Source organism: Hyalella azteca, unplaced genomic scaffold (genome assembly GCF_000764305.2).
Source record: "Hyalella azteca isolate HAZT.00-mixed unplaced genomic scaffold, Hazt_2.0.2 contig102, whole genome shotgun sequence".
Taxonomy (NCBI): Eukaryota; Metazoa; Arthropoda; class Malacostraca; order Amphipoda; family Hyalellidae; genus Hyalella; species Hyalella azteca.
In genome coordinates, this window is record NW_025930463.1 from 69,440 (window position 1) to 86,541 (window position 17,102).

General features: G+C 38.1%; 1 protein-coding gene across 2 annotated transcripts; it reads right to left on the reverse strand.

Annotated features, from left to right (window-relative positions):
- Window positions 1-2,039: 2,039 nt before the first annotated feature.
- Window positions 2,040-14,729, reverse strand: LOC108666773. 2 transcript variants are annotated; one of them, XM_018153696.2, is made up of 13 exons: window positions 14,518-14,729; window positions 14,188-14,245; window positions 12,939-12,953; window positions 11,713-11,823; window positions 10,826-10,978; window positions 10,240-10,309; window positions 9,806-9,843; window positions 9,365-9,504; window positions 6,567-6,766; window positions 4,939-5,040; window positions 4,256-4,301; window positions 3,816-3,876; window positions 2,040-2,882 (listed from the first exon to the last, which is right to left on the reverse strand). In XM_018153696.2, exons 1-13 carry the CDS (start codon window positions 14,535-14,537, stop codon window positions 2,556-2,558), a joined length of 1,341 nt encoding a protein of 446 aa, XP_018009185.1. In that variant the 5' UTR covers window positions 14,538-14,729; the 3' UTR covers window positions 2,040-2,555. The 2 variants fall into 2 exon arrangements, with proteins under 2 accessions (XP_018009185.1, XP_018009186.1); XM_018153697.2 differs by lacking the exon at window positions 12,939-12,953 and having other exon boundaries at window positions 11,713-11,838.
- Window positions 14,730-17,102: the final 2,373 nt, after the last annotated feature.

Below are 17,102 nucleotides of genomic sequence, written 5' to 3' on the forward strand. Positions count from 1 at the left end.
AAACGTGTTTTTTTTTTTTTTTTGCATTCAATTGAAAACAAAGCAAAGTAAAAATATTTGACGATGCTCGGGATGGTATATCCATATTGATAGTCTACATTTTTTATCTTCAGCTTCATTAACAGTGAAAATAACGGTAGTGATAAGCGAGATACTTACGCATAAGATGCGTTTTGAAGCAAAGTCTGCCATAAAGTCGTTCACTGAAATGACCATTCTGTGTTCGTAACAAATGTCTGATAGCATAGCATCTTCAGCCTTTAATAAATAGGCCTGTAGCCGATTCTTCTACTTTTCGTGACTTGTTTACTTATCTAAAATCTTGCCTCCTGACAAGATCTTTTCAAACGAAGTTGGAACGCGTACCTCTTGGAAAATTTAACATGAGGTGCGAAATTCGGCCGAGGTTGCGTAATGAAATCTTCGGTTGCGTCAAGATAAGTAATTTTTTTACGTAAAATAAAATCTCGGAATCTTGTGTCTGCTCTCATAAATTTACAGGAATGACAATTTGCAATCATAATGGACTATTAAAATTTCCATTGATTCTATTTTTGTTATTAATCCATATTGTTACATTTCGATAATTTCGAACGCACATCCGTTATATTCACATTCGAGTTTACCTTCACTCCACCATTAATTTGCACATGTGTACCGGGTGCACTAGAATGGCAATTTTGTTGTTGTTTCAGGCTAAATCAACATCAAGTTTTGTTACTTGTCAACAGGTAAGAGAGGAATTAAGAATCAGTTTCATCAGTTCGAATTTACTTAAGGAAATGCGATGCAATAGTAAAGGCGACGCGGAGTATTATCAACTAAATATTAGTTTAATGGGTAATTTTGAATCAAAACAATTCAAACTGTTAAATATTTTAATAAAAAACATGAAAGGGAGAGATACACACGATAATATTTATCACAAGTCAGCGTGAAACTTAACCAGAAATTAAAGGTGATTACCACTCATAAAAAAATAGTCTATTCGTCAAAGCGTTTTTGGAGCGTCAAAAAAAAAAAAAAAAAAAAAAACGTTCGTTAATTTCCCTAGTACACTGAGAGAAATGAAAGGATTATTTTCCTAATAGCAACGTACGTATGCTTGTATAGGTCATTCTAATCCAGAATTGTACGGTATATGAGAGTGCATCGCTTTATAGATAAAGTAATCTTAGTTTCTCTGGGTGAACAGGCAAAACTATATAAGACACTAAGGTTCTTGTTGCAGACAAGAGAAAGTATATGACATATATTATTTTGTTTTAAAGTGGCAGGCTTTATTGCGACAGAAATTTCTAGTTTTTGTTCATAAAACTCATGAGGGTAATGGAAAATACAAGCATTTCAGAAGAAGCTCTATAGCATCGAGGCGAAAAATATCATCTACAAGGTGGAATGTTTCAATCATTACGAATATCATGACTAAAATTCCGTAAATACAATGAAAGTAATCTAACACGCTGAGTGCTTTACGACCCATCAGGGTTGTTGCGTGATCTAAAACGGCTAAGTCCGCGGACAAATAAGGCCTAAACGTCAATTTTTATTAGTAAATTTGTAGCTTCCGGTACAAAAATAGATTTTTTTGAACTTTTTTCAACTAGAAAATTTGTAGATTACGGTACAAAAATTGTTTTTTTTTCGTGTTTTTTCAGAACCGCACTGAAGGCGCTAGGAGGAAGCACTTCAGCGTCAGCGTTGCTACAGAGGAAGAAGGAAGGAAAGAAGAGACGCACTCACAGAAATGAGCGAGACTTTGTCCTAATAGCAATGCACTTCTTGCTCTTGCGTGGGTCATCCTGACCCAGCTTGGCCCGATAAAGAAGCGTGTCAAAGTAACGCACTAGAGGTGGGTCACTGTTTGGAATATATAACTCATTAATGTTTTTGAGTGCGCGTACAAGTAGCTTGTACAGTCAGTTGCTCACATAAAAAATATAACTCAGTACTCACTGCAGTGAGTGACAGAGAGCGCATTTTCTCGTCGACGAAAACTTGAGGTCTCGGACGGACACGGACGAACAGACAGGCAGACGGACACGACGAGCACAATAGTGCATTTTTTCCATAAATGAGAAAATTCGCTAAATAGTGGATCTTATAGTTCAAATAGTGACCCACATTCTAGCACACAGTACAAAGAGCACCCACAGCACTGATACACATTTTTGTTGAGACAAATTGAGTCAGGATGACCCACGTAGGAGTAAGAAGAGCATCGCTACGTGAAGAAGGTTGGCCGCCGTACGAGAGAGACAGAAGGGCAAGAAGTTCTGCGTACGTGTAAATTAATCCACCTAATGAGACTCGCAGCAAATAATGTTCTATTACTTAACAATTATATGAAAATCCTATAGCAAAAACTCTCCCGATAAGCAAATGTTAAACAAAAGTTGTACTTAGAAGCAATAGGATGAAAATATCAAGGCACTACTTCACAGAAAGCATTTCCTCTATACAAGTCTAAGTCATTACTGTACTTAGATTAATGCAGACATAAACGTATATTTTATTTATTGCATCATATTATTAAAAAATGAGCTATATTTGATTTAAACAACTTCGAAGTCGACATTAATGTCCTCAAAGTGCGCCACGACGTGGTTCTCGAACATGTCCTGCGTCACGTCCCTGGCGAACGACACGTTGCACATGGGACAAATTTTAGTATCCTCGTCGTAAGCCCCAGCGGGGGCGAGCAAGTTGGGGGAAAAGGGAGCGTCAGGGAGCCCTCGGCCCCCAGCGAGATGGGTTCTGTCCCCAGCACCCCTCGTCCCCTCAGGTCCCTTAGTAACTTCCCCAGGAAGGGCAGGAGCTGCACCCTCAGGAGGTGGAATGTCACGCACTCCAGGATCGGCACCACCGACGAACTCGGAGAGCTGCTTGGGAGACGGGAGTTTTAATTATTCTGAATTTACTCAACAGAAGCCGAATATAAGCTAAGAAAACATGTAAATAGCAATATGATAAGAAGTAAAGACTAAATGTGTGGTAATATTATGTAGATTGAAGTAAAAAGTTCAGGTAGAAATACTCGCAGGCAGTTGTGGAAATTTTAGTCATAATCACGACAGTCAGAGTGTGTCATTCTGAAACCGTCATTGGTGGAAAATAAACGAATTGATATGTAAATTAAAGTAAGAATCATTTCTTCATCTTTAACTCATCGGTTAAAATTAGTACAAATTACTAACCATGTCAAAAATAAATTGCGATAAATTTACGAGTAAACGAAGATAAATGAATTTTGTGCAAGCAAAGCGACATGAAATCTTCACACATAAAAACTTGAGCAGAAACCATCGAGTTGCGATAAATTACTTTACTTTTAATGATTGTATTAAAAACTCAAGACAATACAAGATACAGCGCCAGGGTGTCTCAGTTGTCTGACGCCCCGCCCAGCAGTTATCAGTTCTTATTCATGCAAATGCTAATTATTGACCGTAATTGCATGTACTCAGAGTAACAAGTGGAATATTAGCCAAATAGTGATGCACTTTTTAGCGCATTTTCTCATTTATGGAAAAAATGCACAATTGTGCTCGCCATGTCCGTCCGTCCTTCTGTCCGTCCGCGACTTCTCGTTTTCGTCGACGAGAAAATGCGCTCTCTGTCACTCACTGCAGTGAGTACTGAGTTATATTTTTCCCCTTGTGTGGGTCAGTCTGAGTCCTGACCCAGTTTAGCCCGGCCTACGGGCTTATTAGTGCTACCTCCACTTCCCGCATGCTGGTGTGGGTAAGAAAGTGTGTCACTATTTGGACAATATGATGCATTTGTATTCTCTAGTGCGAGGTGTCATGACGTACGTGGTGGCGGCGCCTGACGGGAGGGCTGCTGCTGTGCGGGCCATCGCTCACTGCACCGCCCCTGCAACACATCAATATAATTAATAATTAATATATAATGATAACTATGATAATGAGGGCCTGCCGACACAATCGTTAATAAATATATAATGATAACTATGATAGTGGGGCCCTGCCGACACAATTGTCAAGAAATAAGTAGTTTTAACTATGAAAATAGGAGAATCGCATTGAAAAAATTTAATAAATAGCAAAAATTTTAAAAGTACATCCAAACGAGATGGCTGCTCTCCACAAGTGGTGAGTTAGCTGAACGGTAGCCCGAACAATAAGTGCTTCAATCAAACGATTAACAAATAATGAGAGACATCACAATCATCATGACAACATCATCAAATTATTATGTAATTAGTATTTTCAAATAAAAATCTTTCGCTCACCCAGATTCTGTTGTCGCGTCAGGCTGGATGTCGTACGCCTCGCAGTCTGCAACATTAAAAACGTACATAACATCTTTACATCAACCTACATATTACAAATTAATAAATTTAGCTTGAAACATTCACTGGATTATTTCCAAGTTATAAACAAAAGAATATAAAAAACAAGAATATTTATATTAAGTAGTACTTACTTAGCAAATAGCTTGTTAGCAATTATATATCTATGTGATTTAGCAGTTATCATTCATGAACATATAAGTATTAAATAAGAAGAGTAGATAGTGACAGTTGCGCAATATATTGCAAATTGATAAAATCAGCAAACTGAGCGTCAAAGATCGGCCATAAAGGGAAGTAGCGGATCATGAAAACTGTACAAGAAATGACGAGTAATGAACATACCAGTTGAAGTTGAACAAGCTTGAACATAACAGTTTGATGTACTGAACGTACCAATCTTAACGTACCAGTTTTAAGTACCAAACGTACCAGTTTGATTTACTTACTTTAAGCTTGAACGTACGTACCAGTTTTAATTACCAAACGTACCAGTTTCAAGTACCAAACGTACCAGTTTGATGATTAAGCATCAAACGTACCAGTTTCAAGTACCAAATGTACCAGTTTTAAGTACTGAACGTACCAATTTTAACGTACCAGTTTCAGAGTACGAAACGTACCAGTTTGCGCCGGCAGTGGGCACCTGCCCAGGTTGACGGTGAGAGTTGACAGCTCGCGGTCACGCTGGCTCTGCAGGGTGCCACAGTGGCCGCCCTCAGACCCTGGCCGCCACAATATCTTAATATTTTGCAGCTATCAGACCCTGGCCGCCACAATATCGTGATATCTTGCAGCCATCATCAGAATTTTGAATTGCCTCCACCTATTGAGCATCCCGCTGACTGCGAAATGCGTGCGTTTTTCGGTGCTCAAATCTTCGGATCAGTTGACATTCAACGTCAAATCCGCGAAGTGAATAGTGAAAACATTATGAATGCTGGAATGCTGCGGAAATGGGTCAGGGCGCACAAACATTCATGATGAAAACCTTCATGAAAACAAACATTTATGAGACCGTCAGTCATTACCGATGATGTAATTAAAAAAAGTGGACTGTAAAGTGGGAGAGAACAGACGATTCACGATTTGGTTCTTAGCTGGAAAGTTTTCTGCTCTCTCAAGAAGTGTTCTTTACAAAATTGTTTAAAGAGGCGGCAAGCTTATTTGACAATGGCATACAAAAAAAAAGCTGGTCCAAAGATAAAATAAGTGCCCCAATAATAATAGGAATTAGGGAGAAAAGCACAGTAAAATATAGCTTTGCAAGTGAATAAACTATTTTTCGGAAATTTCTCTTGTTTTCATATCAAAACGGTAGGTACTTACTTTATAAACACGCCTCACTTGTATCATATCTTGCAGCCCAAGGAATATTTTTGGACTCAAGACTATAATTGATCAATTATAACTATAAACAAATGTCATGCTTAATATTCTTATGTGCACTCTTCACAAAATAAATAAAAATTCTAAGTCAATTTATCGCGCAAAAATTAATTTAGTTGGAAAATGAAGCTGCAACAACGAAATTATTCGGTGACGCAACAATTTCTAAATTCCAAAGGAAAGATGGAGCAGAACCCCGGCAAGACAACAATTATCACTCGCAAAATTTTTGAACGAGTTATGCATTAGATTTGAAATGAGGGTCTTAGTAAAATTCAGTCAAGAAAATCAGTCAAGAAAGTCCGAGTGACAATAAAAAATATTGAGATTTTGTGCACACCATGTGTGTGGATCATAATAAAAAAATCGAGCTATTGATTTCTCTTCAACGCCATTAATTATTATTTTAAATTACTTATTTGTTCAGCAAAATAGTGGTCGAGGTGCAACAGAAACTTTCAAGTAATTGGATTCAACAGGCAATTAATTTGAACTAAAACTGGCTAGGTAAAAAGAGTTAAAAAATACTGGAAATCTAACACGATGTAATCAACGCAAAATTCAATATATATTTACACACCAACAAGACAAGCAATGAGTGTCAAGTTGAAAGTTAAAAATACCAGCAACATAATACAAAAGCGTAAGTTATACACACCATTCTTTACATTATTTCCTCACCAACATCAAGACAGGCGATGAGTGTCAAGTTGAAAGTTAAAAAAACCGGCAACATAATACAAAAGAGTAAGTTATACACACCATTCTTTACATTATTTCCTCACCAACATCAAGACAGGCAATGAGTGTAGGAATACAAAAGAGTAAGTTACACACACCATTCGTCACACTATTTCCTCACCAACATCAAGACAAGCAATGAGTGTAGGAAGCAGCGCCCGTAAGGCCAGGTTTTGTCTCTGCACTTCATCCATGATGACGTCCATACGATCAGACACGTCCTCCGTGGCAGCGTACAGGCTGCCGTACGATGAGTCGCAGTCCGAGTCTTCCTCCTCAGACGAGCCTGAGTCACTCGCGGGAGGGGGCGAGTGCCGGTATCTGGAATACAAAACCTGGCTATACAAACTGTGTTTGTAGTGGAGTAAACAGTTCATTCGTCGTATGTGATAACAAGTATCAAGGAAAATAAAGTTATTCATTTAGATGATTTATTGCTGCTTGACTTATGTGTACCGATAATTATTGGAAGAGGCAAGATCAGATAACTTATAAGCTTTGTTATCCTTTCATGATATCAGGAGAACGAAGCCAGAATACTTCTAGATACCTAAAGTCATGTAACACATTCACAATCTCATGTGAATGAGATTGTGATTATGATCACACAATCACAATCTCATGACATGAGAAATACGGCTGCTGATCTTTCAAGACATGAGACTTACTATTACTGATTTTTCAAGAAACACGATTTACTGTTACTGGTCTTTCAAGACACGAGAATTAGTGTTACTGATCTTTAAAGACACGAGACTTAGTGTTGCTGATCTTCAAAGACACGAGACTTAGTGTTATTGATCTTTCAAGACACGAGACTTAGTGTTACTGGTCTACAAAGACATGAGACTTAGTGTTACTGATCTTCAAAGACACGAGACTTAGTGTTAATGATCTTCAAAGACACGAGACTTAGTGTTACTGATTTTCAAAGACACGAGACTTAGTGTTACTGATCTTCAAAGACACGAGACTTAGTGTTACTGATCTTCAAAGACACGAGACTTGGTGTTACTGATCTTCAAAGACACGAGACTTAGGGTTACTGATCTTTCAAGACACGAGAATTAGTGCTACTGATCTTTCAAGACACGAGACTTACGACCGATCCACGGTCGTACGCGCGCATATTAGATTAGATTTTCAACATTAAAAATTAAAAGAGGAAAAAGAAGATTATTTTCATACACAAAATGAAACATTCAAGCTTAAAACAAAAAGAAAAAATACGCGAGTGATGCCTTATGTAAAATACGAAAGTGCAACCCGTACATAAGGCATCATATTAAGTGGTGGAAAAGTTTGTAGTGATCACTTCGCGAGGTAATATATATTGTGGTGGCTGTTGACCATCCCCAATAGTGGGGAACTTGTGATGTACCTGCAGTCCTCCTCTGCTGACAAAATTCTTAAATGCTTCTAAGGCTGGCACCCTATTGACCGCACTATGCACCTCAGCTTCTCTCAGTAGCATTAAATAGGATTGAGCTCTCTGCTCTTGCGTGTTAGCGGCCTCAAACTTTCATCAGTTTCATCAGAACAAATTCCGTCGCAAGACTGACTTTCTATCTTTACCTCAGACCTCGACATTTCTCTAAAACACCATTTACACTGGAGGGTACAAGGATTTTCCATTTTACCCGACTTTTTAACAAGCCCAATCGCGGTTGTGGCCCCGCAACAAATAACATTTCAGAGCCGTGCCTCTCCTACCTAAAAAATTCATGCAATTCACGCTGCTAACATATTTTTCATTTCTTCCTACAGCAAAGCCAGATCAATAACGGCTGCTAGCTAATCATGTATCGTCTAGTCGGCACCAGAAGGCTTCTTGCAGTCAGACCTCAAAGCCGCCTACCTGCACAGCTATTGCACGCACCATATTACCCAAGACAACTCGCATCTGATGAACTCTTATAATATCTCGTACGAACATCGCAAGCATAAAAGAATGCCAGTCACAATCGGCCCGAAAGCTGCCATCGATTACCTCAACATCGAGAAGAGCCTTCAAACCCTGACAGCCCAGCCGAGACTTGAATATTGGTTGAGACGCTTGATTATTGGTCCGTTCAAAGCCCACCATCAATAAGTAGGAGACAGGCCCTTTTCCACTCGTCTCTACCAGCCCTTGTGCAAAAGTATATGAAGACAAACCTACCGTCTTGCTTTTTCCACTTTATGGTAAAGCTCCTGTTTTTGCTGCCCGGCTCCATTGCGGAAAAAGCGGTCTCAAAGCCTCCACCAGGACATCAAATGCCGCGCCCAGAACTAGGTTCTGCTTCCTCATTGACACATTCAATCACTTACAAGAAAGCAAAGCTTGCCCGCATCTACCGGTCAGCGCTGTCTTCAACTACGATGTTTGATTGCAGCCTGGCAACCCTCCTCCGTTAACACAAATGGGTATATGCTCTCAAATCCACCCAGCTCTTCTTGTCCTGACCTTTCTTTAACACATCATTCTGCTTCATACTTAGGGGACCAGTTGTCCAGGACCCATACTTTCAAAAAAAGTTAAGAGATCGTAAGTTCATCAGCCAATCATTGACAGCTTTTTGAGCAAAATCCACCAATCATAGACAAGAAAATAGAGCGCAACTACTTACGTTCACTTAGCGAGTTTTGAAAGTATGGCCCCTCAGATGAGATGGCTGCCTTCTTGACAGCCACCCGCGGAATATGAGGATGAGGACGGAATATTTCCGTCATCATCCAGTCGCCCTATGTCTCGTGAACAGCCCTACTATCAGACAGTGTTACAAAAAATAACAAAAATCTCTCGCACCGCCTGTACTGGTTACCACAATTCCCATCACTGTTAGGTCTTATCACCACAATTCGCCACCATGAATGGGGTAAAACAACACCATTTATATAAACAACATGTCTTAATGAAACAAAGTCTCTGGTATTTACCTCGGCCGTGGAGCTGTCACTGCAGGACGTGGTATTTCAGCAAGAGGTGCAGCAGAACCTTCATCGCTGCTGTCATCGTTGCTGTTTGTAGTCGCTGGCATGGCACGAGAGATGTTAGGTGAGGCACACAGAGCTTCTTCCTGTGGAATATAGTGTCTTGATTTCTTCTTATTAAAAGGATAAACAAATACAATTGTAGGAATTATAACAATTAAACAATTGAAGGTTGAACAATTACAATTACAAAGATTGCTTATTGCAATTTTTCTTACAAGGAAAATTTTGAGGTAGTACTTTTGCCAAGAATAAACATTTTATTACAAGCCAAAATTATATTGAGTTATAAAACTTTTAAAAAACATCACTCTGTTGAATAAAATGGGCACAATAAGCAAATTGTAAAGTGCAAAAGGAAAACTTTCAAGACAGCTCATCACTGACCTCAAATGCATCAGTTGAGGTGTCCATAGCCTCCATTTCTGAAAAAGTTCATAATTTACTTGTAAATTGAATACCTATCCAAGATTATGACAAATGACCACAAAATTAAGTTTTAATTCAAATAGTTCTTTTGCCGTATTCTAAAAGAATACAGCAATAAAGATGGAGATTTTCATGCAGGCATAATACACCAGACACTGGATCATGATGTTGTATCCAAGTTTTATACATCATAGAAGTGTTGCACGAAATTTTCCATGATAGACTGTCAAGTATGAAATACTTTTACATCATACATTAAATTTTGTACTGAATTATCTGAATCACATGGTAACTTCAGGCAGTGATAAATCAAAAGAGAATATAAAGTAAAGTAGCTACTGGCTTATGAGAAGAATACAAATACTTAATTAATATGTGATTAATATATTTACCTGGAAGATTCAGTCCACCAAGCTGGGCATGCTGCTGCAGGGCACGATGAACCTCGCGCATGTGACTGATCTACAAACACAGACTAAATTGTTATACCCATTTAATTGGGTATAACAATTTAGCATTATAACATTTAACAATTTATAACATAATTTTAAATTGTTATACCCATTTTAATTAAAGGTGCAATTTAGATTATAACCAATTTGATATGACTAGGAATCCTCATACAAAGCCGCAATTTTTGTAGCATAACAAGCAACAAGACTGAATTGATTCTACAGTGCCACGTCGACATTGAAACTTTGATCAGACAAAAGAGAGAGAGAGAGCTACGCACCTGGTTTCTGAGTCGCGTGTTATCCCTGGTAAGAGAGAGAGCTACGCACCTGGTTTCTGAGTCGCGTGTTATCCCTGGTAAGAGAGAGAGCTACGCACCTGGTTTCTGAGTCGCTTGTTATCCCTGGTAAGAGAGAGAGCTACGCACCTGGTTTCTGAGTCGCTTGTTATCCCTGGTAAGAGAGAGAGCTACGCACCTGGTTTCTGAGTTGCTTGTTATCCCTGGTAAGAGAGAGAGCTACGCACCTGGTTTCTGAGTCGCTTGTTGTCCCTGGTAAGAGCTGCATTCTGATGAGTGAGGCTGTTGCAAGTGTCACGGAGAGCACAGTTCTCCTGGTGTTTGGTGTGGATCTCTTGATTAAGCTGTAGGTTTTTCTCCCTCAGTTTGATGCTGCTTTCCTTTAACAAAATGCAACACAAATGGGAGTTAATGGTAATTCAGTATGTCGTTTGCCGCAACCTTGAAACTTGTCAGAATGCTCAGGGCCCCACAGCCAAACGCCGGCAACTATCTTGTAAGAAGTTAAATTTCACTTAATTGCACTGGGATGTCTTCCATTACAACTTCGGTTATACGGATAAAAGGTTAATTTCATTTCAGCAAAGCACAATTTTAAACAGGCACGATTTGAATTTAAACTAGAGTGACATCAGGTTCATGGTAGAAAAGCAGTTTAGTAAATCTTTCACGGCACAGCCACGACTCCAGCATTAGAGCAAGGAATTGCTGAGTTACTAGAGTGGTGTGAGTACAGGTATGAACCTCACGGTAGGGCTGGCAGGACACGACTGACTAACCAACTCACAGCCACTCAGACCTGACCTTGCACTACATCCCTACCGCTGAAGTAAGGTTTGAAGCATCAATGTCACTACAGTGGCTACGCCAGATGTGGCTTTTGGTATGCACACAAGATTAGAAATGAACACAAGAAATGAACAGTGAACGATGTTCATTGTTCACAAGTAGGTATATAAATGATACAAAACAAGAACTCAAGGTATACATATCTACATGCATATGTCTACTATAAAAAATGGGTATGAAATGCATCTACCAAAATTGAACACCATTCAGTAGAAGAATTTTATCACAGAATTTGTTGATAACGACATAGAAGTGAAAAGCTTACCTGCATTACACCGATTTCTCCAAACAGCTCAGTTTTGCCATGAACAAGTCTTTGATTTTCTTCTTCAATGAAGGAGAGCTTCCTTTGCAGCTTGTAGTAGCGCTCCTTCATGTTGCGCAGAGCAACCTATAACACAATGTTGCACAGAGCAACCAATAACACAATGTTGCACAGAGTAACCTAAAACACAAGGTTGCACAGAGCAACTAATAACACAATGTTGCACAGAGCAACCTATAACACAATGTTAGGGGCTGCATTTAGGCAAATGAGTGATTTACTAAGTGTTTTAAATTAATTCTCTCTTTTGTGTCCCCAGTGCTTTAAAACTAATAAAGTGCCTGCAAGTTAAAGTTAAATTAATGCATGTGAATAAGAATTGTTGAAGCGAGTCAATTTTCCATGTTCCTGCTTATCTGGGGCTTATACTGATTTGTCAACCACTCATACTGCCTACTGTACATGAGCCTGCTTTATGGCAATGAAGACTTCCTTGCTGTCCTGTCACTGACCTACTAAGATTATCCTGGCTCTTAAATAGGTAAGTCAAGGGAATACTCTTGCCACGCATCTCAGTCCTAAATTTTAATTATTGAATGTTATCAGTGAATTTTGTATATGTCATCAATCATCCCTTAAAATTGATTTAGAGTTTTGGATTAGGTAGTTGAATATGTACTTATGTGTTTAAAGTGTACTTATGCGTTTCAATTGTTATTGTTGCATAGATTTTATGTGTTCTTGTTCCTGCACTTTTGCAGAGTGGCCAACATGAAGCATATTCTGGGCCAACAACAATGGAGCATATTCTCCCAACAACAATTGCACAGAGCAACCTATAACACAATGTTGTGCAGAACAACCAATAACACAGTGTTGCACAGAGCAACCTATAACACAATGTTGTGCAGAACAACCAATAACACAGTGTTGCACAGAGCAACATATAACATAATGTTGTGCAGAGCAACATATAACACAATCTTGTGCAAAGCAACATATAACACAATGTTGGGCAGAGCAACCAATGACAAAATGTTGCACAGAGCCACCATTGACACAATGTTTCGCAGAGCTAGCAATGACACAATGTTGCACAGAGCAACCATTGACACAATGTTGCACAGAGCAACCAATGACACAATGTTGCACAGAGCAACCAATGACGCAATGTTGCGCAGAGCAACCAATGACACAATGTTGCACAGAGCAACCATTGACGCAATGTTGCGCAGAGCAACTTAAAATGGCAGACACATAATGGATGAGCATCAAGATTGCCCTGAAGCATTCATGTACTCTGATATATACCAAGTACTCTCAAGAACTGTGTGTAAATGACTCATTAGTTCTTAAATAAAAGAGAAGCCATCATTAGCCATGTGCCAAGAGTATTGGTACTTCGCTTGTTAGCTAAGTTTAATGATTGTTAAGTAAAAGATAATTATTTATGCTGAACACTAGAAATTAACTGTGACAATTTTATAGCTCTACAATCACTAGCATTTAGAATATCTTCACTCAATTTAATGTGGTCAATTAGATGAACAAATATTTAAACTACACAAAATTTAGGTAAATTTAGCCACAGTTCCTTCTAAGAGGTTTATCCAATGGTGGCCACATAGGTACTAAACTGCAGAGTTATTCAAGTACATGAAATCAAAAGGCACAACTATGCAAGCAGAATTTTCAAATCTATGAACATAAAATCAAGGGCAGACAATGAAATAGAAATGCATCTAAATTTTCATGTACATACTGGTAGTTTAGCCATTTCCATACCTACTTCTTTTTATTTTATCCATGGTCTTACAGTGATTTTAAATTCCAAGTCAAAAGATCCAGCATCTGAGAAGGTAAACTAGTAAATAAATCGAAAAATATACCATGATTTCAATGTTGATGAAAGAACCACAAAAATATGCAAAACAAACCAATTTCATTTTCACATCCTATATTTTTTTGTACTACACTACACACTTTGCTCACAATAATGCAATCGCAACACAATAACCATACCTGTGAGCTTATACTATCAGCAAAATGAAATAATCCAAGTGATCTGTAACTCTATTTTACAGCATAATGATGCAAAAAAAAAATCTTGCACATACCCTGGAACTTCATTTGGGGAATTTTCAAAACTTCAATTTTTGCCACAATCCATCAAGTGAAACTGAATTCCTTTTATTATTAATTAATGAGAAATAACCATATCTATTGAGGATATCATAAGGAAGAAACACATAGGGTGATGCTGGTATCCTTGATACTTTCTTGGTCTATACTTATGAGACTCAAAAATGAAGAGTCTAAAAAAGTCTCTGCTTGGTGACTATGATGATTGTCAAGTATAAGCCTTCACACAGCATGCAAAAAAATACCATCATGCCTTTAATTTGGAAAGGAATATTTACTTCTAAAGAGTCAAAGAAGTAACAGAAATTTAAAAGAAATTAACATAAAACTCACCTGTAATGCATATGTTGACCCATCAATGTCCAGATCTTCACGTGGGCTCTGCTGTGGGCTGGAGATAGGAAACAAATTAATTGAATGATAGGAATGATAGACCAAAAAGAAAATATAAGCCTCTACAATCCTTAATTATTTGTGAGCTATCATTATGTATAGGTTGGGCAAATAAAGGTTAGATAATTTTTGAATACATGCATAAAATATCAAATATAATTGAAATTTTTCTCTTTCATATGCAGTGAATATAGGTATACATCATACATGACAGAGATGGCTTCCATACTTCAATAATTTCCTTTTATATTTATAATCCATTACACTTACCTGTTAACATTTTTTGACATTATGGTGAATACTGCAGTGCAGACACAAATTATAAATCCAGCAGTTTTGGATGGATTTTATTGTTTCATTCTTTAGGCTTGAAACAGTTGACTGACAATCTAGATTCATGAGAAAATTCTCACACACACACTTTGAATCACTAGTTTTAATAAATTTTCATTTTTTATATGGTTTTCCTTGTTAATTTTCACCTTTCTGTATCCAAAAAGTAAAAAAAATTAAAATTATCAAAGGCAGAAGGTGCAAGTTAGCATTTAATATATATATTTAGTTAGTATTAGATAGCAGGATCAGCTTGTAAAAACATGGGTGGTCAATGGCAAGAGAATTCTTTGATTTTAATTTTCAGGGTAGAACAAATTTATCAGGTGACATTGGTTGATCAACTCCCGCATTTTGATCACCCAATGTCAACCTGTATTTTCTGCTATCCAAATACATGAGTCCAGCTGGTCCAGGGTCCTCAAAACCAGACGTGAAAATGTTCATAGAAAATTGACAGAGATTCAATAAAAATATTTTATGTTTTCTGGATATATCTGAACATTCTCTATTGGCTAATTTGATCCAAAAATTCACTTCACTTAGAGCTTTACATGCTTGTCAGTGGTCAGACAAACATTTTAAGAGTAAATTTGAAATTTTATAAGTGAAATTGCAAGTTTTCTTAACACATGATTTGCAGCCATTTATTTTTTTTAACCCAGTCCAACTCATCTTAGCTTTACGTTTGCGAGCTTGAGGGCCTCTTAGACTCGAGACAGGAGTCAGTGGTGCACTGGTGGGTATTCTCCTAGACATTTCCTACACTGATGGTCCATCAGAGAATGACAAGTCTGGAAGACAGTCCACTGTGCAGTGCAGAGAGTGGATGAATATTGCAAGATCTTTGGCGACGCTTCAGTAGCAAAATTTATGCCTTCAGAAGATCTTGCCGACACATTTTGATTTAAATTCTTGCATTTAATATATTTGTCAGTCTTCGGGCAACTATTTAGAAAAAAGTAAGGTTTCCGGTACGTTGAGAGGATCAGGATGCAGTGAAGCTTGCCCGGAAATCAGTTGCAAGGAGTTCCCGCCAAAATATAATATGCAAATGTAAACAACAAATTTACGATTGCATAGTTGTGGTCACATTGGAGTGGTCAGATTGCATTATCACATGTTCAGTTGACACTTGCTGTACAATCGGACTGTTTTTAAGGTAAAATTAGTTATTTGGGGTAACATGTGCATACAACCTTGTAAATTAGTTTGTGGCTTGTAAATAGTTTTTTAATACTCAGCATAAATGGCTTTTCATTAAAAATTACCTGGCAACGCATCTTGAAATTGGTTGGCAACGCTTTTGGCTTAAAAACCTATATATTGGCAATGCACCGACGCTGCTTCCACCCTCTGCACAGGACTGGAAATAATGCAACATCAGACGTACTGATACGCCTGTAATTAAATCTGCAACATGCTGCGTAATTGCAAATATTCACACTAATTCCGCAGGATGTGTAAAATTACAAGTGAATTATAACTCAATACCGCGCATTGTTGCCGTGACAAAATCTACGGAATCTCAGCCGGAAAGTTCACGAATCACGAGCAGCAAGCTAACATACCGAGAGCAACTTTCATGCTCGCAGTATAGCTCATGGAACAACCATAACTTGAATGCAACGGACGACGCACAACTCGGTGGACAGCGGCTTTGCAACATCACACTGATTGAAACAAACATGTAGTCCTCACTGCATCACTCCTCACGGTTCGCAGTGTTCAAGCGACTTTGATTGCTATAGTATAGGTCGGTCGGCTTTCGTGCTACTACCGGCAACTTTATAATTTTCAAGAATTTTGGATCTTTCAAACAATCTACTCTATTAAACAGTGAGTTGATATGTTTTTGCAACCAAATAAATTAATTATATTTGTTCTGAAGTGCTTTATTGTATTCAAGGAAGAATGAGCATGTTCTTTTCGGTGCAATCGGGTGTGGCATTCTCATTCTGGGGTGTGGCATCTCATTCTCATAGAACAGCGATACGGTCATTACGATGTTATTTAAACTTGATTTCAACCATCTATACATAAAACCAATGGTTTATCACGTTAATTTGGTAATTTGTACGTAGTATGCAGCGAGTAATGGCAATATATCTAAAAGTTAACCTGGGGCCGGATTATCAAAACATTGCTAAGTACACGTAGCGACTTATGTATGGCGTAAGTGCTGATATGAAGAAGTAACTCTAGCGGTGGTATTATCAAAACATTTGCACGGGAAGCTACGTACAAGAAGCCGTATGTAGCTCTACGCCTGCTCGGAGATGTCATAAGTGGAGTTATGTAGACGTTTTGAGTGTGCCAAAGCAATATAAAACTATTGATTTACTTGCAACACGGTGAATTGTGATAGAATTTTGTAAATAATTCAACATAGGCATAATATGTGATCGTGCTAAATGGTGCTTTTTGAGAAAAAAATTTCAATTAAGTTATGCCAGCTAATTTCTTTTCTTTTTGTGCTATAATTTGCAAGCAAATCTTGATATTTATATCTAAGAGTTTTA

Coding starts and splice junctions, on each gene's coding strand:
- LOC108666773 (XM_018153697.2), bottom strand. CDS start 14,537: ATGTCAAAAAATGTTAACAG. Junction 14,246..14,517: donor ATGTCAAAAAATGTTAACAG/GTAAGTGTAATG, acceptor TCCTATCTCCAG/CCCACAGCAGAGCCCACGTG. Junction 10,979..11,712: donor GAGAAATCGGTGTAATGCAG/GTAAGCTTTTCA, acceptor ATTTTGTTAAAG/GAAAGCAGCATCAAACTGAG.